General features: G+C 41.0%; 2 protein-coding genes across 2 annotated transcripts in view; both read left to right on the top strand.

Moving 5' to 3' along the window:
* Positions 1 to 4,932: 4,932 nt before the first annotated feature.
* Positions 4,933 to 27,037, top strand: part of LOC307268796 (receptor-type tyrosine-protein phosphatase zeta-like) — a gene marked incomplete at its 5' end in the record, with an annotated part of 46,596 nt that continues 24,491 nt past the window's right edge. Inside the window, 2 exons of the mRNA XM_080051542.1 lie at positions 4,933 to 5,089; positions 12,257 to 12,325. Coding sequence (XP_079907668.1) covers positions 4,933 to 5,089; positions 12,257 to 12,325 — 226 coding nt within the window. The remainder of the gene's footprint in view (positions 5,090 to 12,256; positions 12,326 to 27,037) is intronic.
* Positions 24,125 to 25,003, top strand: LOC307268714 (uncharacterized protein; the record flags this gene model as incomplete). The annotated part of the gene is made up of 1 exon (XM_080051450.1): positions 24,125 to 25,003. The coding sequence occupies one exon, from the start codon at positions 24,125 to 24,127 to the stop codon at positions 25,001 to 25,003; it is 879 nt and encodes a 292-aa protein (XP_079907576.1).

The raw sequence follows: 27,037 nt of genomic DNA, 5'->3' as shown, positions 1-27,037 counted from the left end.
ATAAGCACATATGTGTCTCTGAATACATGGATATGTGTGTGTGCTGTCTGCCAGACAAGTGAAGAATTGGGGGCTTGACCCTGCACTGAAAGATAGAGAGAGGGGATGGTTTTGTATCCATGGCAATAGTGGGAGTCGTAGCAGGAAGCCTACAGGAAGTCAGGGTGTTCCACACGCCATCGGGGGGGCTCTTCCGTTGTCATGACGCGGTGGGCCGTTGTCATGGAAACTCTGCCGATTCAGACTGAATGCTGATGTAGAATGTGTCTGCCAGATTCTTCAATGAAAGTGTATCGTCCACAGCCCCAGTGGGTTGCTGATACGCAAGCTTAGTACATTCTAAATTAAAGTGTTGAAGATGAATCGGACCGGATAGTTTGTGATATATTAACAGCATTTTAGCTCTTGTCCGTTTATCTCCAAACTTTATTATTCAGTGCAGACACAATTTCGAAGCCATTAAAAAAAGCCAGTCGTCTTTATGTATTACTTTTGTCTTTTTGACTTTTGTATACTTTTTGGTGTTCCTCTTCTTCTGATTAAAAATGAGCAGCAGACTTACAGCTCTGCTCTCCTCGTTAAAGAGTGATCAATGTTGGATACTTAAGACTCGTCCTGACCAGAAGCTGCTGTATTAGTGTGTTGCCCCCCTCCACTGAAATGCTTCAGGATTACTAAACACACACAACACACGCTGTGCAGTATTTTCCCAATTTGTACAAAGCAGATGGAAATGGTGCATCTCGCTGCTCTAAGTAGGCTGGCAGATTAGTCACACACACACACACACACACACACACACACACACACACACACACAGATACACTTCTGTGTTGGAGAAGTGCAGTCATACATGCTCAGTAGATAAACTCACTTCCTGCATGCACAGAAAACACTTTACACACTTGCATTGAACAAACACACATGCGTCCGCCAGCTGACTGGCTTCCTTCAGTGCCTGGTGCATTCTCCCTCTTGTGTGTGTGTGTGTGTGTGTGTGTGTGTGTGTGTGTGTGTGTGTGTGTGTGTGTGTGTGTGTGTGTGTGTGTGTGTGTGTGTGTGTGTGTGTGTGTGTGTGTGTGTGTGTGTGTGTGTGTGTGTGTGCTAAATGTCATCTCACATTACACACTCCCTACACTGGTATCAAGGTGGAATTTATATTCTGTGATGCTTGTCTTTTCACCTCATTTGTCCGACACATGGATCTCTGTGTGAGCATATGTCTATATGGCCTTCATTTATTAATAACTAGTTGATAAGATATGTTCTGCATGCATAGTTTGATTTTGTGCCCAAAGCAAAGGATTTGAGGTCAGTAACAGTGCAGGGTCTCTGCCACTCACTCCCAGTGATCATAGTGGGGGGAAACACACTCATTCATGCCCTCAGCACATGGGTTGACCAGATTGTAATCCGACAGCTCAAAATACATAAAAATCAGTTATAACAGCATAGAATAAAACTGAGGAAGGACCTCTGTTTGACTGGCTTTACCACATTAAAGTCAAGCCCAAAACTATGACCTATTGCCATTCATTGGATAAGTAAAGTGAAAATATGAAGTATGAACCAACCAAACATGATATCAGTCAGCCCCAAATGATTTAGATATACTCCTTTATATAGCGATAAGGTTGTATCCAAGTCCTTTATAACGGCTATCTGATAACACTGAGTATCAATTCAATATTTATATTTTCTTAAACAAGAAACAATAATAACATTTCTTAAACAGTGACCATATAAATATAAAACATAAAACTTTGGTTCCAGGGAGCAATGATGCTCTACTTTGTACTGTTATCATATATTGTTGTAAATTAAATTGTTAATTGATGTATTGTCAAAGTAGGCAAAGCGACAACTGCTAGTTAATATAATCTTGAAGCACTTTGAACATTGTCTACATAAAGTTTTTCTCACATATATCGTTTGTTTGAGAGAAGCTCTCTATGAGTAAGGAGCATTATAGGTTGTTGTTTTTATACTTTAATGTATGTACCAGAGAGTAATGGGTTACAATATCAAAAGTATAGTAATTGCTCAGGCTTTATGGATGTCATAATACAGTCAGTGAAACACTTCGGTTTTATTAGACTTTTTGTGGAGCCAAAGGGCTGCAAAAGAATTTGCGATACCTCATCTGGCTGGACATAGTGGGGTGTTACCTGACACTTTGTGTGTGTGTGTGTGTGTGTGCATGGGTGCATGGGTGCATGTGTGTTCTTTTTAACCCCCCAGCTGTTCAGCTGTATTACCACCTCCAAAACAGGGCCCCAAATTCTCACGGTCACCTCAGTTACCATACACACAAACTCCGAAAACTGACTCCCTTGTCCCAACCAGAACAACTGGAGCACAACACACACACGCACACACGCACACACACACACACACACACACACACACACACACACACACACACACACACACACACACACACGCGCACACACACACGCGTGCGCAGAGATCCCAATGATAGGCTTGTCTGATAAGGTTTTAAATTGCAGCTTTAATACTGTCATGTCCCCGTGGACAATGCACGGTTTGTTTAGCACTCAGCAACAATATCCTCCATTTAATACGGAGCCAAATCCCATTAACTCATAACCTGGGCTGCTGGACTTCACTGTGAGGCTCCGTTCATTCAGCTGAACAGATCAAATGAGTGGGAGACGTCTCATGTGCTGCAGGAACAATATAACACAGTATGTTATGGATCATAAAGAGTCCCAAAATGACAGGGTTCGTGCCTATGTGGTCAAGTTTGTGATTTTTATTAAAGCCTCACTAGGAAATACTTCCTATGTCCCTCTATATTCTATATAGTGCTTATTGGATAGAAACCGAAATAGAACTTTGCTATTCTTATTCCTTGTCCAAAGAATAAATACAAAAATCTTCATCTCCTCCACAGGTTTTGATTAAATGGGTAATTACATGGATGACATTGTCGCAGCCATCAAATGGACATTTAATAAGATAGGTAAATAATGGTGGTGTGCGCTGTCCTATCAACATCAACGTTAGAATATTTACTATCCAGGCAACAAGTTGTATACCCTTTCTTTCTTCTCTTCCTTGTCATTCCTCTCTGCTTTTTCTTTGTCTGGCTTTCTAGTTAACATCCCATGGATAGTCATTTAAAATGAGATGCACCAAACCAGACAGGCTGACACAGTAAGACAAGGCGGTAGAAACAGTCAGACAGTGAATGAGAGAAGTCAAGCGTACTAATTTAACCAGCTGACACTCAAACACAGCTGAATGCTATATAAGTTATGGTCTGGCCCCTGGTGGTATGTGCCTGGATGTGTGTATTAGTGCGTGTGTGTGATGTGACACTGAGGTCAACAGGTGTCATGTTTAATGCAACACGGATGCAGTGCGCTCATCGGTTATGGCAGTTGTCATCTTGGAGTCCTTTCACTTACAGTAGTTAGTTTACTATGGAGTCCACTGTAGGAATGCTGCTCATTATGTGTTGACAGAGGGCTGCTCAAAGAGATGATAACTTTGTTTGTCAATTTGACAATCTTGGCAAACAATCTCCACCCCACCCCCCAAAAAAAAGATACAAGATTTTTTGTCAAGTGTTTTGGTTTTGGTTCATTAATGCTCCCCACGTGATGGATCCTAATGACTACTCTGCATACTACAGCTGCCCATAAAATGTTGTAGTTTGCAAGCAGTAGGCTACAATTGGGACATACTTTTATATTTGTATTTCATCATAACATTGTGCCTTGAAATTGCTTCTAGCTTATATATCTGTCGCATTGCTGGTTATTTTCACTCTGAGGCTCAGTAGATATGATGTCACTTCCAGTGCGCACTGGATTGTGGGTCAGAATCGCCAAAAAAAAGCATGTTGATGTCCACACTAACAATCACGACCGGATGTAGTAGAGCATCAGGGTATTTTACAGCATATTGCACTTGACCCCATATATTGAGACATCCTAAATCTTTTCTACCATACTAAATAGCAGGGAAGTATGGGTATTGGAACGCAGCCTTCCTCTTGCATCAGCATAAGGTTGATATTCTTAATTTGGCACAATCATCATGGGTTCAATGTGATTACTTTGAACTAATGGCATTCCCACCGTTCCCAGCTGTATGCTGTTGCTAATGAATGTTAAGATGGTGAATATCGTGGGTAAGTTGGATCAAAAAAACTTTGTACTCCCATTTACCCATTGTAACTTCGACAAACAATTTGCTGTGCCATATAAATGCTTCTTCATTGTTTGGTACTGAATCAGCTTAAACATATTTTGCTAAAAACAAAAACTCACTCACACACTGCCTCATTTATCATCCTTAAATCTATAGCCTTCATAGATGGAACAGTCACAGAACCTTAAAGACACTTCCACTATTGAGGGTTAACACACACACTTTCTGTCCCTTGAGAGACACAGCTTCCTTTAATGGGACAACAGTAATCACATCTACTGTTTGTGTCGGTGTAAAATCAGCTTGAGAAGAATTCCCTCATTGCAGAAATTCTGGCTAAATCAGACCCCGGAGCAAATACAACTTTATTAATCCCCCGTAGGAGAAATTTGTTTGTTGCAAAAACAGCCCAGCAGCAGTGGAAGGACACAGGATAAAAAGGACAATGCAATAAATACAAAGTGCATAAGTAGACACGTATAGTTAAAATAGGGACAAAAACAAGACAAACAGAACCAACATCATGATGAGTGACGCATATACATATATACGCGTATCTAAACACACACACATGCATATGCAAACACATAGACAAACACTAACACAATCCTCAGGCACTGTTGAACAGCCTAATGGCTGCCGGCACAAAGGAGCACCTGAAGCGCTCTGTCTTGCACCTGGGGAACATGAATCTATGGCTGAAGGTGCTCCTCATCTGCCATCAGGAGGGGATGGGAGGGGTTGCCCAGGATGGACTTGAATTTGTCTATCATCCTCCTTTCCAACACCACCTCCAGACTGTCCAGTTCAAGTCCCACAACAGAGCTGGCTTTCCTCACCAGCTTGTTGGGTCTGTTGGACTCCCCAGCCTTGATGCCTCCTCCCCAGCACGCCCCAGCGAAGAACAGTGTGCTGACTACCACAGACAGACAACAAGTTGCTATTCCTAAATGCTTATCCCAATACTTAAAAAACAGAACTGGCACTAGCGAATCTTCCCTAAGGCACCTCCATCGCCCATAAATTGCCATCTAGGGCTTTTGCTGCATGTAGTTTAAGAAAAAGAAACATTGTCAAACTATTTACTATTATACTTGAATTCATTACAGCTGCAAGAGTTTTAAAGCGTTCCAAAGCATGTCTATATTTCATTGAAAGCACCAAGTCCACATCTCCTCCTCCTAGATATTTTACAGACGTTCTAGGAAACATAAGCAAATGGTAACTGAAGATGTGCGAAGATCCAAGCCGAGTGGGTAGCCAAAACTATACATTTCAAGAGTTAATAAAAAATCACTCCTGGAATGAGCTGGACGTGAAGGATTGTTGCAACAGGATGCCTGTCTGTAGGGTGAGAGGAGAAGCTTGCACTTTTCATGACCCACGCCTTTGTGATCTTTGCACACATTAATGTCTTAGCGACTGGTTTAATGTTGTAATCTTAAGGTTTAGGTTGTAGTTGATTGATTCCGACACCTGTGGTTACCGTGATAATAGTAAGTTTCATATTACAGCAGACATTCCTTGAGCTGTGTCTTTGTCAGAAATACATTATGATGGCATACATAAAAATGGCACAAGATAGCTGTACAACTGATTGAGACTGAGAGACATACTTGGATACGAAAATAATGAAGGATATTTAACTTGATAAGATAAAATAGCATACCTTACCATTACTAGCTCAGAAAGATCACAAATGATATTTCATTGTCATTAATAATCTCAGCTGTGTTTGGATTGTGTGAACTACCCACTGCATAATTTAGTGAACATGCTCCTAAAATCACATAACAAAAGTCCTTTGCCATGATAGGAATTTTTGATATCCACCATTTGATTGACAAGTGAAGTCTAATGGGCTCCACTTCTGCATTACCTTAAAGACCTACTTCACCGGTTGGAATATGAAGGTGTATTGAACTCGGAGATCCTATTTAGTATAAATGTGCAAAACATCACAGTAAGGGTTAGGATTAACAGGACAGCTGAGCCAAGGGAAGACTGAGAGAAGAAAAACCTCATTCATTATATTATAATAGTGATTTTATAATGACAGAACGCTGGTTCCATATGGGTGAAGTATTCCTTTAACATGTTTTAACCATAGTGCATGTTTTCAAGTGAAGCTTGTATTCACTTATGCCCAGTGACTGACACTTTAGAATGAGAGCAGCTTGTAGTCAGAGAGTACCAGGTGTGTGGCCAGGCTGACACACATGTTCATTTGCCTTTTCATTTTGCCACGTTATTCTGCCTCACACTAACAACCGTGGAGTCAGACGCACTCATGCCAATACACAGGGCGTAGTTCAAATGGGATTGAAGTGTAGGCTTGTTACAAATCCATAAGTGGAGACCAGCCCTTTGCTCTATCCCATTTCCCTTTGGCTGATAGGCAACGAAGATCAGTTGTATAAATGCGTGACATTGAAGCAGAGCATTGATGGAAACCTGCATGTCTTCTGACCTTTCCTACATGAATAATACACCATCCATAGAAAAGGTCTTGTTGCCACCGCAGTCACCTAAGCCTTTTAATGCCAGGTCCCCCGAGCCTCCTGGGGAAATCTGATAAAGCGGAGTGCAGATGGGTGAAATAATCCAGTGATTCAGCTGCCAGCTTCATGCATGGCCGGCCTGCAGTCATGGAGTAGCATGACTATCTGCCGTGCTCTTAAAGCTGAACACCGGTGTCTCTTTGCTGCTGCTGGCTCTTCACCTGCACAGCGCTGTCTCATCACCTCATTCCACTGACTGCTGCCTCTAATGACTGACAGCTACCGCATGTATCTCTCTAGCCTGGCTTACTACTACTACTACTACTTCTACTACCACTGCTTAAGAGATTTGAGATGTGACTGTATGGGCCAACATGTCCATCAAAAACTAGTGGTTGCCATTTTATTATTTCTGAAAAACCATCTCTCTTATGAACTACATGTTGGAAAGCTTCTTAGATGGTTAGAAAAAATAGCGTGATTAACTTTACTATTAGTGCACAGTATCGTATCCTTTTTAAATAATAAGAATAGGTGTAGACTAAAGAAAGATATATAAAACATTTTAATATATTCTGTGACTTTGAAGGAAAGACTTGTGATGCAGTGCACAGGAATCAGGTGCATTTGAATCCATCTTGGTGCATCTTAATGCCCTAATTACAGACAATAAAGAGAGCTGCAACTATATTCCCTGGCCATACTTAAACATGGGATGTTGGAGTTCATCATTGGTGGTATCCACCAGATCTTAGTTAACACCAGATTTTGGAGACCTCTGACTCTTAAACTGTTAACCAAAGTTAATAGAAGCTAAGGGTTATCTAGAAGTACACCATTGTCCTTTTATTGTTTTTAGATCGAGCAGGTCAGATCATCATCAATATCAATATCAATCAGTTTAAAACAAGAACACATTCTTCCTCTGCCTTTGACACAGTGGCTATGAGGGTTAATCCATCAGGCTAGAAAAATGGACCAGCTTGTTCCTGTGAGTGAATGTTCAATGAGATTTCCAGAGAACATTTTATTTAATAGTCACATCAGGATTCAGCAACTGACTGACCTGAATACAGGTTAGCAACTGATGTCAAGGTTGGCCCATCTGGCCTCCTGGCTTCCCTTAAGTAAAATCTGGACTCAGGCCAGATAAAGTGAGGGAGCAGGTAGCATGAAGAGCATATGTAATGCAGCATAGGGAAAAGGGAAAAAGGTGTGTTGGGCAGATGGGATGTGTAGCTGGCCACAGTGACCCACATGGGGAAAAATACTGATGACATACATGTATTATGTTCGATAACATGTGTATATGTTTGAAGATATTTCACATGTTCTGATTATGAAGATTCTTAAGCACAAAATGCTAACATTCAAAATCCACTTCAATGATACATCATCCCTATTGTATTCAAAATAAATATTCCAAATACATTACCTTTTCTAATGGAAACTTTTGTGTGTGTTGCGGTGGTATGCCGAAGGCAAATTAGATTATAATCCCTCACAGTGTGATGTTAATGAAGCCATTATTGACGCTGCAACCCCACAGTCCACTCCATTCTTCACTCCTTCCCCTTTTGCTCGCCCTCGTTCCTTTCTCTCATTGCTCTTTGCTCCTTTGTGCTGTCTTGAATGGAATCATCACATACACTGAATTTATAGGTGGCGGTCTGAATGACAGCATAAAGTAGACCCACACGCTAATTACGCTGGGAAGCAGGGCTACAAATGAACTCCCCAATTTATTAGGATTTGAAAGAGAAGTCCTATTGATATAAGTGGCGTCCACAGATTTTCTTCTTGTCTTTTTGTCTTTTATTCAGGTTCTTGTCAGTGCAATGTGGCACAATATAGAGGTCAATAATGAAGATTCCTACTAGTAACCTTTATAGGAAAATATGAAATAAGCTATAACACAATGTTATTTTAATTCAAGGCCAATTCAAGAACCTTGAAATGAGTCCTTGTTCAGGGGCCGTATTCACAAAACATTTTAAGGCTAAGAGTAGGTCCTAACGTGCTGATTTAGGAGTAACTCTCAAAAATAAGGGGCGTTTCACTCCTAATTTTAGGACTCCTAACTTTTTAAGATAAGTGTAATTCACAAAGCATTTTAGCGCTAAAACTAGCTCCTAAATCTATGAAAAGCTAGGAGTCCTCGAGAGGACTCCTAAGTCACTAAGAGTAAATCACAGACACTCATTTGATTGCATTTTGGAGAGATTTAATGCTAGTGAGCTTTACAAAAGGTAGGCTACCTTAATAGCTGTAAGGGTTTAATGATCTTAGTAAAGCTATGTTTAGAAAGTATAGACACATTTATATTTATTATATTTATATAAAAAATTATGTATTAAGTTCCTTTTCCTGCAGTTGCTTTGGGTTTACGATGCACTGAAAGTTACTGTTGGTGTCACGTTTGGGTTTAATTTGTTACTAGAGTAGGCCCATATGTGGCGCTTCCATCTCCTCCATTCCACAGGTCCGCTACTGTATAGTTGCGTGTCTCGCCTTTTTCCTTCCGCATGCACTTTACGATTTCGCCAGTTGTTGTTTCTAAATTGTGAATTTCCTGGTTTGTCGCTGTCTGACTATTGCTGCATAGTACACCGTTGAAAGAAATACAGTGAGAGTGCATGGCGTGCAGCTCTTCAATGAGGATATTTTTTCCGATTCAAATCATTGTAACATTTTAAATTAATAGACCTACGTGGCGCTATTGTAGGCTAATTGTGAACGAATGTGTGGGAAACCCTGCAGTATCTTGGTTTCATGTTAAATCAGTGTCACTTGTCATTAATTGTATATAAAAACTCTTCACTTTAATACAGCGACACGATATGGATATCTCCCACAGTGTTTCTATCATAAATTCACTCTTAGCTCTCATTCCCTCTCAGCCAATCACTGTGGGCATAGAAGGTATGAACATGACATCATCCATAGCAACAGGGTCAACACCGCCCTCTAGTCTTAGCTTAGGAGTCCCTCCCATTCCTTAGTAAAAGTTGGTCTTATCAGCTTTGTGAATAGGTTTTAAGAAATGACTCCTTACTAAGAACTTTTAGTGCTCCTTAGGAGTACTCTTAGCGCTAAGATAAAATGTTTTGTGAATACGGCCCCTGATTTATAAAGCCCTTTTGCATCCACAGGAAGTCTGTTTTTAGCCCTTCATCCAGTCAGTCATTGGAGAGCTCCCCTGTAACCTCCAAAAGCAGAAAAAGCTAATATATTTTGTTTTTACCTTTTGCATCAGTCTCTTTTGGGAAAAATGGAAAAAATAATTAAAAACAAGTGTGAAGAACAACACGAACCCCCCCTGTGGCTGGGTTTGTTAAATATTAATTGATTCAGAAGATCATTTTAAAGTCGTTACAGAAGGGTTTTGTTTTCAGCGTGGGTGTGACACGAGTTCAAGACAAGTTGATACAACTATATGAAGGAGCGCATGCTGACAGGAATGTGCAGTAAATCACCCAGTGTGGTTAACCCTGCTGTTGGTACAGTAAACAATGGGATTATACTGGCTTCATCTGTGCCACAGGGACAGACTTAATGTAGTGAACATGGTGATAGTTGCCCATGACCTACATCTGACTGCTCGGGCCTTTCATCTTGTTGGAGGTTAGGTTTTTTTGGTTCTTCTGTGAGCAGTGAAAGCTCAAAAACGGATGATGTATTTAAAAAAAATGTAATTCACTTTACTTTTTGTGTTGTTTCTGAGCCAGTCTCCTTAACGAGTTTTGATATTGTAATGTTTGTCAGCATGTAATACCCTTTGCTCTTTCCTCCCCCACTCTGTATGGAGGATAGCAGGAATTTAGTTTAGCTTTGCCAGATTATGTATGTTGTGCCTTTTTTGACCCCACTGATAACATATAATCTGTCATCTGGTAATGTTTGAAGTGCTTTAAGGATAATTGTCAATACCCGTGTATAGGCTGCATTCCTGTCTACAATGACCCTTCAAACAACATAGACACATGTTTTTAGTATGTGTCACCCTAATGGGAATTAAATCCTGCCAGTGTAACTGTGTTAATGTATTGTTGGATGTATTCATTCCCTGTAAGCAAGCAAGCTTGATAATGTAGCCACCGTTATCCATCCAATGGAATGGAAGCGTACTATTCTCCCATTAAAGGTGGATTCAGGCATTCTGGAAAAGACCTGTTGTCAAAATCACTTTTGTCAAAATCAGTGAATATCTCCTCACAACACATTCTGCACTGAAAATAAATCCAGTGTTAATACACAGCCTAGGCTCTGTAAACAGGCATGTTGCGAGCTACGGTGGGCCCCCTTTGTTTACATACTCGTTTACAGAGCCTAGGATGTGTATTAACAACAGTTTCATTTTCAGCACACACACACAGTACGGACAGGTAGCAGATAGTGACTGATTTTGGCAACAAGCGTTCTCCAGAATCGCTGACTCCACCTTTTAAATTGTGGCGGTGTTACTTTGTTATTGTTAGTATTGTTGGATATATACATTTCCTACCAGCAAAGTAAGCTTGATAATGTAGCTGCCATTATCCATCTGACGTGATGGAAGTTTACTATTCTCCCATAGATGAAATGTTTTTAGAAAATACTATGTTTGATTGTACAGATACAAAAATGGATTATCTTATCAGTTTATCTGTGGATCATCATGAATAATATTGATACATTCCTGTAAGCAGGATGAGTCAGAGTGAAAAAGAGAGAGAGAGATAAGTGTTAGGCATGAGCGTGTGTGTGTGTGTGTGTGTGTGTGTGTGTGTGTGTGTGTGTGTGTGTGTGTGTGTGTGTGTGTTTATGTGTGTTATGCAATGGCATGTCCCTATTTGTCATGGAGCAAGAGGAGACTGCTAGAGAGGGACTCAAAGTTATTAGTGAATGTGCAGCTAGTGGATGAATGTATTTGGCCAGTAGCACACATACAGTTACACACAGTGAATCCTCCAACTGTGACTTCATACATCATTGTATCCTTTACTGTCCGAGGGAAAAGAGCAACCAGGAAATATATAGTGTGTGTGTGTGTGTGTAGGCTGGGGAAAATGATGTTAATGGTGATACAGTCCCCTCCTTTACCCTATTATATTACACTATATCCTATTGATAATAGTAACGTGTGTGTGTGTGTGTGTGTGTGTGTGTGTGTGTGTGTGTGTGTGTGTGTGTGTGTGTGTGTCTTACACATACAGTAAATAATTTTCCGCCTTTTGAATAAAAAATGCTTAGGTCTTCTCTGTCTGTTAAAGGAATAAAGTTACCATATGTGTAGCAGAAGCTGAAAAACCAGGACTTAGAACAAGATGCTTGTCGTTTTCCTTTGTCTGTTGTCATTTCTGATACACAGCTAAACTCACCTCAATTTGCCTTGCAGCTCAACATAAATAGTGGCATCACATATGACCCTGTTTGCACATTTGACTTCTGTGACTGAGTGAAGTCAGTCTCATCAAGTGGCACAGTCACACAGCAGCGTGTCATGCTCTCACCTGTCAGTCTCTACATTTAAGTGTATTTTTGGAAATTAAATAATCATACCAGATCTCTTTCTCTGATTCTTCCTACTGTAGTCGTGGCAGCCGAGCCGCTGGTCCGAGGCCTGAGGAAACTCCCCGAAGATATCGACTGGTCGTACTCAGGTTGGTAGGAGCCGTTTGTACCGTGTGTGGTGACATGAGCAGTTCGCTACATAGACCAGAGAGATTTACAGTAATTAAAGAGGTGGCTTTGTTTGGACAGTAAGTGGGGTTTTTTGGCTGTGCAGTAGCATAATATAATGTACAGCTTGTATCTGTCAGCACTGGTATGAGTTGTGTTCATTTCCCGATATGTAAGTAATCTAACGTCAGTCGCATAATGCATTTTACAGGAATTTTGTTCGTAGTAACAATTTATTTGCATACTGTGTATTTCAGAAACAATTTTTACATCAAAAACATCAGAAGAAGAAATTGTTAAAATATAAAATATAAATTAAAATATACCATTAGGTATAAGGTTCTGTGCACATGTACACACACAGGATTTTCTAATAGCTTCAGTGACAGGAAGTTTAAATTGGACCCACACACACATACACACACACACACACACACACACACACACACACACACACACACACACACACCCTTCTTACAACAGATTGTACAAGGGACAGTTCCATCAAAGTGGTAGTCATACATCTGGATAACACAAAAATACAACAACATTAACTGGCTGAAAAGAACTGTTGAGCGGAGGTTAAAAGATCAATTCATTCAGAAATGGCAGAGCGAGCTTACAAGCATGACTTCCTGTGACTTATACATAGAATTTAAACAAGAGTTTAAACTAGAAAAATATCTGTTGTATGAAAATCAAAAGTCCAGACAGGCCATCTGCAATTTTAGAACCAATAACACCCGCATACCTAAAGTCACAGGAAGATACAAAGGGCTGGAAAGAAACCAAAGAATATGCAACCTTTGTGATGCCAATTGTGTTGGAGATGAATACCATGTACTTTTTGAGTGTAAAAATGTGGATGTAATGTATTTTAGAAAAAAGTATCTGCCAAATTATTATGTTTATTTTCCATCCATGACCAAACTGATTTCACTTTTGAGGGCAAGTAGGCCAGGGGTTATTGTTAAAACAGGTGCCTTTTTGAGAAATGTTTTGCCATTGTTTAAGTGATGTTTTTGTTTTGTTTTGTTTTGTTTTTCCTTGCCGTGCACCATTGTTTTGTTTTGTAATGATTTCAGTTGAATTGTGTGCTCCATGCCATGTGCTATGGCCGTGAGCCGTAATAAATAAATGAAAAATGTAAACGTTGGACTTACCAGCCTTAATATCAGATAAATGGAAGGAATTATCTGTTAACATGTCCCGTGAGACAGCCCTGATCTGCCTGGGACCATATGGTCAGAGAGGACATGAGCTAACTCAGCACAGCCCCTGCTGGGCTAAGCTGTAGTCCAACTGAATCAAAGAGTGGATGCAGACGGATAGTTATGGTCCCAGAGGGAGAGATTAGCTTCTTACTGAGCAGGGACCATCAGGCTCAATATGTCAGCAGCTTGGGCTGAATGCAAGGCTGTTAGACTTATTAACCTGCACCACAAATGGATTGCAGGTGACAACTGACAAATGATGTCATTTGAAGCTCCTAATAATACTATAGGAGATCTATGCTGCCCTACCGCAACATTTGTCAGTCACTAAGTGGGAAAAAGCCTCTTGTACAAACCATTCTTTCTGGCCATTCATTGATGAACCAGCTTTAACTTCCTCTAGCACGATAGCACATTGTGTTCACTTGTAGGTGCACTGAACCTTTACTGAATCAAATGGATATTTACTGATAAAATGACAGTGTATCAACTTAGATCAGATTAATTGATCATGAACATCACTGATTTGTTTTATCAGCCAGTCCAGTATTGATGACTTGCAGGGACAATGGCCCTCATTTATCAATCTTGCGTAGACCAGAAAAATGGGTGTACGTACATTTCCACGCAAATCTCGGCATTTATCAATATGGACGTGAGCGTAGGGTACGCTCAAATCCCACGCCAGCTCTCAGCTCGTGTACGCAAATTTGAAAACAGCTTGGACTCGCAGTGCAGGCTGTGCCGGGTAGCCGATGACTTTGTTGGACACTTATTAGAAGATAATACAAATGCAGTGCAAATAAGACCGAAATAAAGATATTAATCACTTAAAAATGAGCAGCTTATGTGCAACTGAGTAGGAGAGCTGATTCAATAGTGCGCACACCGGCTGCATGGGACTGCGTAAGGGCAGTCTCCGTCTTGGAGCAGCTGGGGGGACACTGAGGCACGGGGGCTGCATTCATTCAAAATGTTAGCCTAAGTATTAAATATGTAGGCTAGTAGACATACACTGCTCTTTATGATACAACAAATACACGGCACACCATTCAGCTTAACATTTTATTTATTTGACGCATTTGTAGATGTTAGTTCCTCTTTTAATGTGTCATTAATGCTAAAGCGAGCGATTTATTTCCACCGTTAACCGGCACGTTGTTCTTATCTGCTGGTGGAGCAGGACGGTGGGCGCTCTCACAGCTGATCGCTGCCGGGTCGGCTTGTGCAGCTGACGGCCGGGCTGACCACTCGTGCCAAGCGCATGCTGTCATACAGTAAAACGCTAAATGTGTTATTTTTAGTTTTTAAAACCCTTTTGAATAGTGCTATCTAAAAGGGCCAATACATTCCAATCATTCAAATCTCTGCAGACGTGTATTTATTTTATGGGGACCATTATCGGACAGTTGGTGCATCTTTTTCTCCTCCACCACTTATATTATGCCCGCAGCCCCGCACCCCCAGTTGGTTGCATTTCAGAACAGCAACACGCTTTTTTAGTGGCGATTTTGAGTCAACACCAACGCTGTTGACCGCAGCAGTTATTTCCTTCCTAACTGCTGCCTTCTGTCGTTCTTTGATGTAAGCTAATGCTCCGAAATGAAACTCTTTTTTTTTCTACTTTCGCTGTTATTCTGTCAATTTCTACTTCAGGGAAGTGCCGTATTGCGCATATCCATGTCGTAAAACCTCTGGGCGAGGCCTCTAAACTGAGAAAATATAGGGGCGTGATACGCTCGTTTTCATCCGCCGCATTTATCAATAATGGCCTGGCGTACGCTGAGATTGGCGAGATACGCCTGTTTGATAAATACCACGCGACACCTGGCGTAGGGAGGTATTTGCGCCAGAATCTGCACCAGTTTCCACGCAAAATTGATAAATGAGGGCCATTGTGTGCAGCCACTTCCAGTTCTTTCCAGGAGTTGGCAATGCTGTTTCTTATGTGTAAGAGCCAGTGTTTGGATCTGTTCTTTGAAGCCTTTCCTCTCAGCTGCTTAAAAGGGAAGCATAGCCTTCCAAAGACACACAGTTTATGTCACTTAAAAATGTTGACGATTAACTTTCTTGAATGCATGTTGTCAAAATCATTTTTTGTCAAAATCAGTGAATATCCCCTCACGATCCACTGCCCTTCTGTATTGTCTGTGCACTGGAAAAATAATCCAGTGTTAATACACAGCCTAGGGTCTGTAAAAGGGCAAGTTGCTAGCAAAGGTTAAATTATTAGTTACAACATACTAGTTTAAAGAGCCTAGGCTGTGTAACACGGGTTTTTTTTTCAGCGCAAAAATAGTACAGACAGGTAATGGGTCATGATGAGATATGAACGGATTTTGACAAAGTGATTTTGACAACAAGCATTCTTCAGAACTGCTGACTCCACTTTAAACTCATTTATGGGTTTTAAAGGGGCTGAAGCGTCCAGAGGAATGAGCTTTGCACACAGTGTTAATGTTTTAATGGACTTGACTTGACCAGATTCACACACAGGGGCAGCGAGTACACCCGCAATGTTTTGTTGATTTGAAGTGTCCCTACAAACAGCTTGTCATCGCAGCCTGAATACCAATGTATGCACATGTATTTTCATCAGCAGTGTTTTCTTTGCCTCTGTCAGAGCTTTCCATTCCCTGCCACATGCGCTCCGTTTGACAAAGTGTAATAGCTTTTTCTTTCGTGCGATTCTCTGAAATGGTCTTGGATGGCGAAGAAGCCTGTCTGCAATAGAAATGAAGTGGAGCCGCCCTTTCTTCTCCCTCTTTGTCTTCTGCACTTCCATTTTTAATCTTGCACTGTGTCTCCAGATGTTTCTGTCTCTCTCTCCCTTTATCTGATTTTCTTTCTTCATGCTATTCTCCGTAATTCTCATTTACCTCTCTGTTGGGTTTTGAAGTTCATGATCACAACTACAGACAACTCAGTAGCACTTCACCTGAATTCATTGTAACAGTAGTCATTCCTGCCGTGCACACAGTGTGTGTGTGTGTGTGTGTGTGTGTGTGTGTGTGTGTGTGTGTGTGTGTGTGTGTGTGTGTGTGTGTGTGTGTGTGTGTGTGTGTGTGTGTGTGTGTGTGTGTGTGTGTGTGTGTGTGTGTGTGTGTGTGTGTGTGTGTGTGTGTGTGTGTGTGTGTGTGTGTGTGTGTGTGTGTGTGTGTGTGTGTGTGCGCGCATGCATGTGTACACAATCTTGTTTTCCTGACCGGCTCCGTTTCTTGCCTTGTGCGGGGTACTGAGCCGTGAGTAAAAGCATTTACATGTGAAAGAACCACACTTCATTGTTAGGCAGCGTGCACAGCTTTTTAGTTAGGTCAGAAGTAGCGGGGTACAAAAGGAAAAAAGGGAGGAATAGAAAAAGTGGGGTGAGCGAGTGAAAGAAATGGGAGCTGAAGGAAAGGGAGAACTCAACTGAAAGAAGGAGAGAAGGTGGAGGAGGAAGTTTGAAAATTAGGCTTCAGCAGATTCACAATACAATCTAAGCGCTTGTGTCAAACAAACCATGGTTGTTTGATTAGATTTTTACAAAGATAAATCTGATTTTAAATACGTTTTAAATATTATTAGGCACAGAGTTTCTGTATCCACAAAGAGCCAGTCAGTTAATAATAGTTTTTAGACAAAAATGAGTGTGAGGATTCAGTGACAAAGTATGCAAGATAAGATGTAAACACATTTTTGTGCAGCTGGTACCTTTTGAGTATTTTCTTTTGTAGTATCATTAAAGCAGATAGCAGCCAGGTACACTGTCTATGTTTGTGAGTGAAAGAATCCCTACTCCTGCTCCCCCTCCTCCTCCATGTTGTCCTCCATGTCATTCCTCTCTGCTTAGTCTCCTGGGGGATCCCTGGCATCCTCCTGCCTGCAGGACACCCCCAGGGCCCCATCTGTTATGTGTGTATGTGTGCATGCGTTTGTGTTGTTTGTGTTCTGTGTAAGTATGCACTCTGATAATCCAGAGTTTTCTCTAGCAGGCAAATGCGATGGCATCACAACAAAACATCAAGCCCCTTTAGGAATACTGTAGTGATACTATACTGCTACTGCTTACTGTACTTTTTTGGATTGTATTGAAACGGCATTAGAAGCCATTTCCAAATATTACTCACCACAGAAGAACATACTGTAGTGTATACTGTATATGAACCATCAAAATAGTTCAAGTGCAACGTCAGAATCTGATAATAATTCATTAAGATACAACTTAATCTAACAAATCATCATGGAATTGACTTTAAAAGGGATCAGATGTATGAGAAAAACAAACAGGACTGTAAAATATTCAAAGTGCTGAATTCATGTATCTGTTTCTCTGCCTTCCTCTGCCTCTGGTCTCTGGGTCTGTCTCTGTGTCTCCTCTCTCAGTGTGATCTAACTAATTCTTCCCCCCGGGGCGATGCAGGCTTCAATACTCCCCTAGTGCGTTGTCTGGGGAACACACACATAGAGATATCTATGAAATATGAATACTCCCGCCTGCCTGTCCACATTGGTTCATACAATTCTGTCCTTAAACCACGTCTTCATGTTCTAAATGATCTGATTGGAAAGAGAAGTGTGTTGTTGCAGATACCAAATGACTTGTATGTTCTGGTTTAGATTCAGATCAGGCTCTTTGTTAAATTGTGCTCATTTAGTCCTCATTGGCGAATCAGAATCATTAGGAGTACACTAATACAGACAGCATGAGAGGATGTCTGACGGCTCACATTTTGTTAAATTTAGGCTATTCATGGCAATACTAATTTTTGATTAGTGTGAACAGTAAATATTAATCTTACATCCATACATTTGCTGGCATGTAATCAAATGTAATACTCACCAATGTTTTTGCTGGCATGGCATGTAATCAAATGTAAGACTCACCAATGTTTTCATCTATCGTGCAAAATGAACCATTTCTTGGTTTTTCAACAAGAAAAGGTTGATATGGGTCCCCGGTTTGATAAGAGGGTCCTTAAGTATGAGAATGAACAACCATCTTGTTTTCTCCACTTTCACTTTTCTAAAAACCTCTGTTCAAAAACCTTATGACGTCATAAGGGGAGAAGCCACACCCTTTCCCCCCTTACAAACCTAATTAAGCACTACCTCCACCTGTGATTAGCACAACCTCAGATACCACAGTTAGATTCAGGGCCAATCAGAGCAGACTGGGCTTTTTGGAAGTTGGGGCAAAGCTAAAACAGAGTGTTTCGGACATAGGCTGAAATAGGAGATTCAGCAATGGCACTGTGTGTATATATTTACATATTAAGTTTATTTTGGAAACTATACACCACGACTACAGTTTGTAGTAGAAACCCAAATTACAATTTTGAAGCTTAAAATTATAATGATATGTGACCTTTAACAGAAAATTGTGTTTTCATCATCAGCACACAATAAAACACAGCCATCTCATTCATTTCAATGAGACCACTCCATTAATTCTGTCTGAGAGGTTTTCAACAAAAAATGCAGGGTCATCCTGCAATTTTCAGCAACTCAATATTATCATTATCAACATGCTGCTTTTGAAAATAATTTACACAGACTCATAAACCTTTGTAAGCTCACATAATGATTTCTCAAACTGCTCTTTCTTAAAGATCTCCTATTATACTACTTTTCTGGTCTTAATTTCTTGTTAAAAACTGCTATAGAGCTACCTGACACAAATCACATCACAAAAAACTATGTAGATTTTCGGGAAACGCTTCCTCTCATCTGGGCGATTCAGCATGCTCTGTCAACACTGCGCTTCGGCCATCTCTGTGAGCTGTGCCCTTTAATATAAGCGTATCATGTTACACACAATAGTTGTAATCACTTATTACTTACTTATCATGCGTAATAATCCTTCTGTCTTCATCCTGTAGTGGTATGATGCAGTTTGTGTGATTGCATGTTAATCCTTGTAAGTATGCCTTAGCATGCCTTTGTTGTTCTTATCACAACTTCAATTGGAGGGTTTTTCGTGTCCCATGAGGGTCTGAAAACTGCCGTAGAGGCTTTTCCACTGTGACAGGAGGAAAAGGCCAAAGTCTTTGATCTGTTCAGCTGTGTTCTTTTCCTTCTCTCATCTCATTTGTGTGTTGTCTCACTGTGTTGTGTTCACCACCCACCCTGTTCTCAACTGCTCTCTTAGTCACCAAATACTTGAGGCTGGCTTCTCTTCTGCTCCAGTTGTTGCTCTGTCTGTGTTGCTGTTCCTGGATCCCTGTGGGAGACATGAGGTAATGATGCAGAGGTGTGTATGTGGGTGTCTTTATTCGCAGACACACACTCACATATTTCTCTTTCCTTGCTCCCTGGTTGTACCAATATGTAGCAGGTTTATTGAGGTCATTGGCAGTCATTTTTGCACTTTGGTGGCCATGAGAGGTAACTGTGATGACTTAAGTATTCAGAAAACATGGGATACTTGTTGGCTCCCTCATGTCTAGCCTACTGACCTGGCCAGTCTAATCTGTCAAAGGTTGTCTGAATGTTACATTTATATTATTTCTCTTCTGTTTATGCACTGCATTAACAAAATGCAGTGCATGAACAGAAGAGAAATCTAAATTCAGCAGTGCAATCAGCTCAGAACTGGCAGAAACCAGTGGGACCTAGGTACACCCATATACTGTTCTCAGCATTAAGGACACCATTAATCCCGACCAAATCTTCAACTCCATTTGCAGAAATGCAGCCTCATACTTCACCATGCTTCACTTTTGCCTGCAGACACTCATTATTGTACCGTCTCCAGACAAATATTTCAAATTTTGACTCAGCAGTCCACAGCACCTGCTGTCATTTTTCTGCGCCCCAGTTCCTATGTTTTTGTGCATAGTTGAGTCGCTTGGCCTTGTTTCCATGTGGGAGGTATGGCTTTTTGGCTGCAACTCTTCCATGAAGACCACTTCTGGCCTGACTTCTCCGGACAATAAATGGAGGTACCTTGGCCCCACTGGCTTCTGCCAGTTCTGAGCTGATGGCACTATTGGACATCTTCTGATTTAAAAGGGAAATAGACGCAAAGTTCTGATAAACAGTAAATCAGTTAGGAGCTCCAGTCTGCTATCGTTTAATATTTAAACTCTTGTCCCCGTTGTCTCTCGCTTCAGAGTCTTATTTATATTCACATGTCTAGACGCAGCCACTACAGATCACATGAAGGGCATGCTGGGATTCATACCCGCAGTTTTTTCTGTTTGAGTAGAATGACAGGACTGATTGTCACATACGCCTGCTGCTGTGTGTGACAGTCCATCACACTAGCATCGTAGATCTCTTTACATGAGTGATGTGTGTGTAGCGCTTTCTCATAATAGATTCATTTAGTAGCTTAGATCTTGTCCGCCTCAGGCGCATGCCTTGATATGTTTGTGTGTCAGTGTGCCCGCCCATGAATGCATGAAAGAGATTGATTCTACAGAATCAAAATGTCTCCTCTCACACAAAGGAACGATTCCTACTTCTCTGCCCAGACTACTGCTGTGTTTTAATCAAAGAGTTTTAATGCAAACTGAGAAACTGATTGAAACACATGGCACCAGCTAAGGCAGAACAATTGCCTTCTAATGGCAAATCCACCATTGAATATTGAAGTTTTCAGAGAAGAGGGAGATTCTCCATCTCAATAGGCCTTGTACTCCTTATATCATCTGTATCACCTTATTTTAAATCATATTTATGCGTATTTGCTTATTTCTCACATGCTCCCTTTCCTCCTCTTTCCCCACATTTAAAAGATCCAAAGTACATAATAATGTAAACAGTTTTCTCAGTTCATACATCTGTTGCAACTGCATGTCCTTGACAAATGACTGTGTAGTGACGAGTCCTTGTTTACTCACTAAGTAATGATTAGATTGTTTGATTCTCCCCCGAACGTGACTGAAATTGCCAGTAAACACTGCTGAAACTGACAATAGTAGCAGTCTGTTTGCAACTCATCTAACTAGGACACAACGGTAAGTTCAATTTTGTTACTCATGTCAAAACCATACTCATTAATATTATTACTTAGTATTATGGCCATGGCAGGCAGAGAAGAAAATTGAGGGGAGGACATTCTATTTTTCATTATGTACTTCGAGAAACAAGTACATGTCGAGAATAAAGTTGAATTACAATTTTGTGAATAAATTTGAAATTTTGAGAATAAAGACAGTTAAAGACTGCAGTAAAGTTGAAAAGATTTTGGAAAATTCGAACTTCCAGGATCATGAGGAAAACTGTATTAAAACACAAACAATGCAATCTTACTTTGCTTTCGTCCTAAGGCAGACATTCAGCTACTAATTTATAACCGAAACGAGACATCCTTTAAGCTCCACTTATAACTGCACTGCATATAAATTTTGAATCTGTTAAAGGCCCTGGCAACCCAGAGACCTAAATATATGACATTAATATTGTGTTTCTCTACAAGCTGTTTACAGTTATCCAATTAAAAATGTATTTTCATAAATATTATAAAATTTTGTCTAAAAAACTGCTTTTTTGCTGTCTAGAACATTTTGCAGGGCGGTGTGGGCGTGGTCAATAACGTTCTGTAAGGGAACGTTCTCTCACTCACGGTGCTGAGCAGGTTTAGCCCAGTTCAGACCAAAGATTCACCACACAACGAAACGCAAACTTGAAAATGTTGCAAATGCTCAATGAGCCTGACTGGCAGTTCACACTGCTGCACGGGCTGCGACGGTAGCTGGTTTCCCTAGCAACGGTGAATGCTTTGGCACAGCTGAGAGCGCAGCTCAGAATCACTTGCATCCTGCTAGAAAGTAACCTATATAGGCTAGCTTTGCAATTAGGCTAGTTGTATGCTATTTTTTCCCCACCACAACCGCAACCTATTTAATTGAAACAGGTGTCTGTGTCACAATGAAAATATATAAAAATATCTGTCTCATATTCAGGCTGTTAGACTATCTCTTATTAGTTTATTTCCCATTTAACTTGCAAAAAATTCCCTATCTTATTTTAGGCATATGCATTTTTAAAATCAGATTTTTCTGTGGATAGGAGTGGGAATAGAGAGAGAGAGAAAACGGAGTCTGATTATGTTTCTCATCACGTGAGCTGATGCGATATACGGTTCAACAGTGTGGAGACCCGCTGTTGAAGTACGCTACAGGCATAGCCGCGGAAACATATCCTCAGAAGGGAGTGCTGACAAAAAAGAAGCTCTGCCTGCACTTAAATAATAACTCGCTACATTGATTAAAAAAAAATGCATCACCAATGCAATATTGTTACATGCAGCGGTGACACATGCCGTATTGGGCCGATTATAAGAAGGGGTTTCCCCCTGGGAATAGGTCGTAAAAAGTCGTGTCGTTTTATATTCGGGGTCTAATATTCAGCGTCCAGTTATGGACTGACCGTTACAGCGATCATTCAGCTTCAGGGCTTGTGTCCAACTTGTTTTTTATTTTTTCGGGTGGAGCACTGGCTGCGCACTCAGATGCGGCCGGACAGAGGTGTGTGCGCTTGGATAGAGAACGAAGTGACGAGAGGAAAAAGAGGCACGTGAAATGGCCCCACATCCCCAGCACTGAATTCAAAGCCTCGACGATTATGTTGTGAGTCGACGTGTCAGAGGCATGTATCGGCGCAGTCAGTTAGGAGACATGTCTCTGTGTATCAGGGCTCGGGACATGCAATCGGCTCGTGAAAGCATGTCCCCTCTACAACGTTAACGTGCAGGAATCCCCGGTGATCATTTAGTCTTAAACCACATAGTTTTTCTGCACGGCGGCTCGGCGAGGGCTCACTGTGAACGTCACCATCACAGTGTTTCACGGGGTGCGCGCTGCTTCGCTCAGACGGGGCTTTGAGTGTAGGCTCAGGCGCAAAGAGACAGTCTGTATCACTTGCGCGGCACCAGAGAGATGGCATAGAATTGTTTTTATAGTCTTTAAGAATCGCGTGACGTGTGAAAACAAAACTCCAAGCCAAAATTTGAATTTGAAATTTTCTAACGAGAAGTCCAATGTATGTTGGAGTGGAGATGCGTGTGAAAACGGCTTGTCATGTGACATTCGAATCAGGATTTTTCAAATGCTCGACCAACTGACATGGAAGTATATGTTTGCGGGGGTTGGCAGCTATTCCTAAAACCTTTCATATACATATTAACATTCATTTTACTCCCCAAATAACATAGTTACAAGGATTTAGTGGATTTGGGTTGCCAGGGCCTTTAACATCTTTCCAACTTTACCACAGTGTTGAACTGTTGAGTTTATTCTCCATATTTTGACTTATCTCCCCAAGTGCATAATGAATCATTTTCTGTCAGTCCTGAGGGACTTATAGTCTTCCGTAAAATCCTGTGCTTGAACTGGAATTGGTTTGTTGTTTTACTTGTTTTGCTGTGGAGAAATTTGGTGGGATTTTAAAGTCGTTAAGAAGTTTTCTGATGTACTTTCGCCCTCATTTTAATTCTCTTTTTACTCCCCTTCTTGTGTCATAGTAATGAAGACCTGGTGTGCCCTTGCTTTTCTCATGGCATATTTCTGCTATGGCACTCTGTCCTGCCCAGAACATTGTAGATGCCCTGACCATGTAGTATACTGTCATAATATTCCCATGACAGAGTATCCCTCTAAAGATTTCCCAAAGGACACCACCTATTTATCTATCAGGTCCACGCAAATCACCTCCATCTCAGAGGAAGATCTAAGCTCCACACCCTTGTTGGCAACGCTCATGCTGTACAGCAACCAGCTGCAGAATCTTTCCTCTCACCTTTTCAGGAACGTCCCTCACATCCGAAATTTGCATCTCAAGGAAAACAAAATTTCTCATCTGCCTGCGAATGTCTTCAGCCACGCCCCACTTCTCCGCGACTTGTCACTGGAAGATAACCTAATTGAGAAAGTTGAAGCCGAGTGGTTTTCTAATAACAGCAATCTCACCTCGTTTGACATATCTGGTAACCGCTTGACGCAGATCCCAGCTGCTTTTCTTCAGAAGCTGCCCCACCTGGACTATCTGGACTTTTATAACAACCGTCTGGAGAAGATATCAGCAAATTCTCTGGACCCACTGACCAAACTAAGATGGCTTATCCTGGATGACAACAAGCTAGACACCCTCAATGCTTCTACTTTTCAGAGCACCCGAAACCTAACCGTTCTGTCCCTCACTCGGAACAAGCTCAACAAACTTCCCCAAAACCTTTTTCAAGGACTCACAAAGCTCACAGAGCTCAGACTGGATGGCAACCAGTTGAGCCACATCCCTGCAGGTTTGCTGGACCCTCTGGAATCCGTTGAAGAGAGGGGGCTAAATCTGATGTTCAACCCATGGGTGTGTGATGGTAAAGTAGAGTACCTCTGGAGGTGGCTTCAGAAGAACAAGGAAAAGGTTGTAGGGCCAGACCACATGAAATGTACAAGCCCACCATCTCTGGTGGGGCGTTTGGTCATGTCTCTGACAGAACGTGAACTAAACATTCAGTTTTAAGTTTATCCATCCTCACATGGTTACTATAATGTAACCACTTCAGCCTGTCAGCTGTCTCACGTTTCAATCACTGACACATCTTATTTTGCAGTGGTATGTAAATGTATAAATAAAACATGAGATGAGTAAGGAAAACATTTAAGAATTTCTGTCATTCTTGCACCTTTATTGCAAACAAAATGTGGTGTGAAATTAATAGTTTGATATTTTGAAAATACACTTTTTTGTTTCTTTGTTGAGATTGATGCCTAGATTGATAGCATTCTCATGCATTTAAATAAAGCTACATGCCCAAGCTTAGTTTTGCATAAACGCTTGATACAGGGGGAAACAGCTAGCCAAATACTACACATAGAAGGAAAATAAGTATAGTAGCTATACATTAGTTATGTCATTGTGTTCTCAAGTTTTTTATTGCAAAATCAATTTAACAAGGAGCTTTGTTTGTGTGTAGATTTGTTATGTTCTCTCAATCTTTTTTGTACTGATTTTGAATAGTTTTGCTTTGATTACCTTCAAATCACAGTGGACGCTTTGTCAAAACTGAACACAATTCAAAGACTTATAAATGTGGTTCAGTGGTTCTATTGCTTTTTGTCACTCGTAGAGGGATGACCAGTAAACCAGCTTGTTATCTAGGAGACCAAAGAGTAACCCACTGACACCTTTGGCTGTCTTTGTTGGTCATGTGACCCTGCAGTTGCTGGCTGTAGTTTGTCAATTCTGAAACAGGTGACTTGAATTGACCTTTTTCACAGCAGACCTGTCAATATGTCTGCGGTGAAAAAGGTAGATTATATATTATATTATGTTGCTAGAGGCCTCCCTTACTTGATCATTGATAAATGAACTGGAACATGATCAGCAGATGAATAGCTTATACAAATAGTCAATGTATCTAAATTCACAAAACGCTACAGTTAGAGCTTTTCTGGAAATAGAAGGACCTTATGCGTGAGATTCACAAGCTCCACTGTGGACTAAAGGAAAACTGAAGCCTTTACTTTTAATATTTAATACACATTCAGCTATTTTTTGCTAGCGGTGATGCAAACAGGAACAGACAGTCCCCCCCAAAAAAGTCAAGTCCTACATTATTCAATTTAATAATCCTGCTTGTTTTCAGTGAACTCTCTCAGCAGTGCGGAGCCTTTTCAAAGAGGGTGACGTGTGTGTGTGTGTGTGTGTGTGTGTGTATTTGTCTTTATGTCCTCATGTGGACCTTAGCGAACGACCCACGCTTTAAGAAGAATTATCTTTGCAAGGATATTTAGAGCGATCCTCTCAATGACAAGGCTGGAATAGCACTCACTTGGTATGTTTGTGTGTGTGTGCGTGTGTGCGCACGTGCACACGTAATTGTTGTATGCACAGCCAGACAGTACAATTACATGTGTTTGTGCTCTTCTTCGTTTATTTGCATCCTACATGTGTACAGTGTATCAGTGCACGTACACTGTCTGTCCTCTCTCTGTCTTTATTGGTCCCCTACACCTACTCTTTTTTTGCCTAATCCTTCGCTCTCTCTCACTCTATCTCTCGCTCTATCTCTCTCTCTCTCCCCTCCCTTATATCTTCTCTTCAGTCCTTTCTTCCTCACCTCCCCTGGGCTCCTCTTTACACTCTTACCATAGTGTCCCCCACTGCTGTATCTCTTTTCTCTTCTTTGTCCTCTGTGCCCTGTCCTCTTCTCTGGCCTCACCTCTCCTCCCCGGAGAGTGAGTGGGCGGAGAGCTGGAATGAAAAAAGAGCAGCCACATCAAATGGGTTCTGCCTCGGCCACTTTAACAGCTGACTGAGCTCCGAGCTGTCACTTCAGAAAGTTCCCAGACAGCTTTGCTCTATTCTTTGTCTTTTGCAGTTTTACAGCTTTAGTTCATAAATAAAATAAATAAATTAAAAATTAAAAATTTGAAACCGATCATAATGTCAAAATGGTTTATTTTATTTTAATTATCTTAATCCAGAACGACATCCTGGATTAATAGAAGAATGGGAGGACCAATAATTTGTTCATAATCTGTAATACTAATT

The sequence above is a fragment of the Ammodytes marinus genome (genome assembly GCF_949987685.1).
Source record: "Ammodytes marinus genome assembly, chromosome: 22".
NCBI lineage: Eukaryota > Metazoa > Chordata > Actinopteri > Uranoscopiformes > Ammodytidae > Ammodytes > Ammodytes marinus.
Note: the sequence above shows the minus strand (reverse complement) of the source record. Positions and strands in the feature narration are given on the sequence as shown.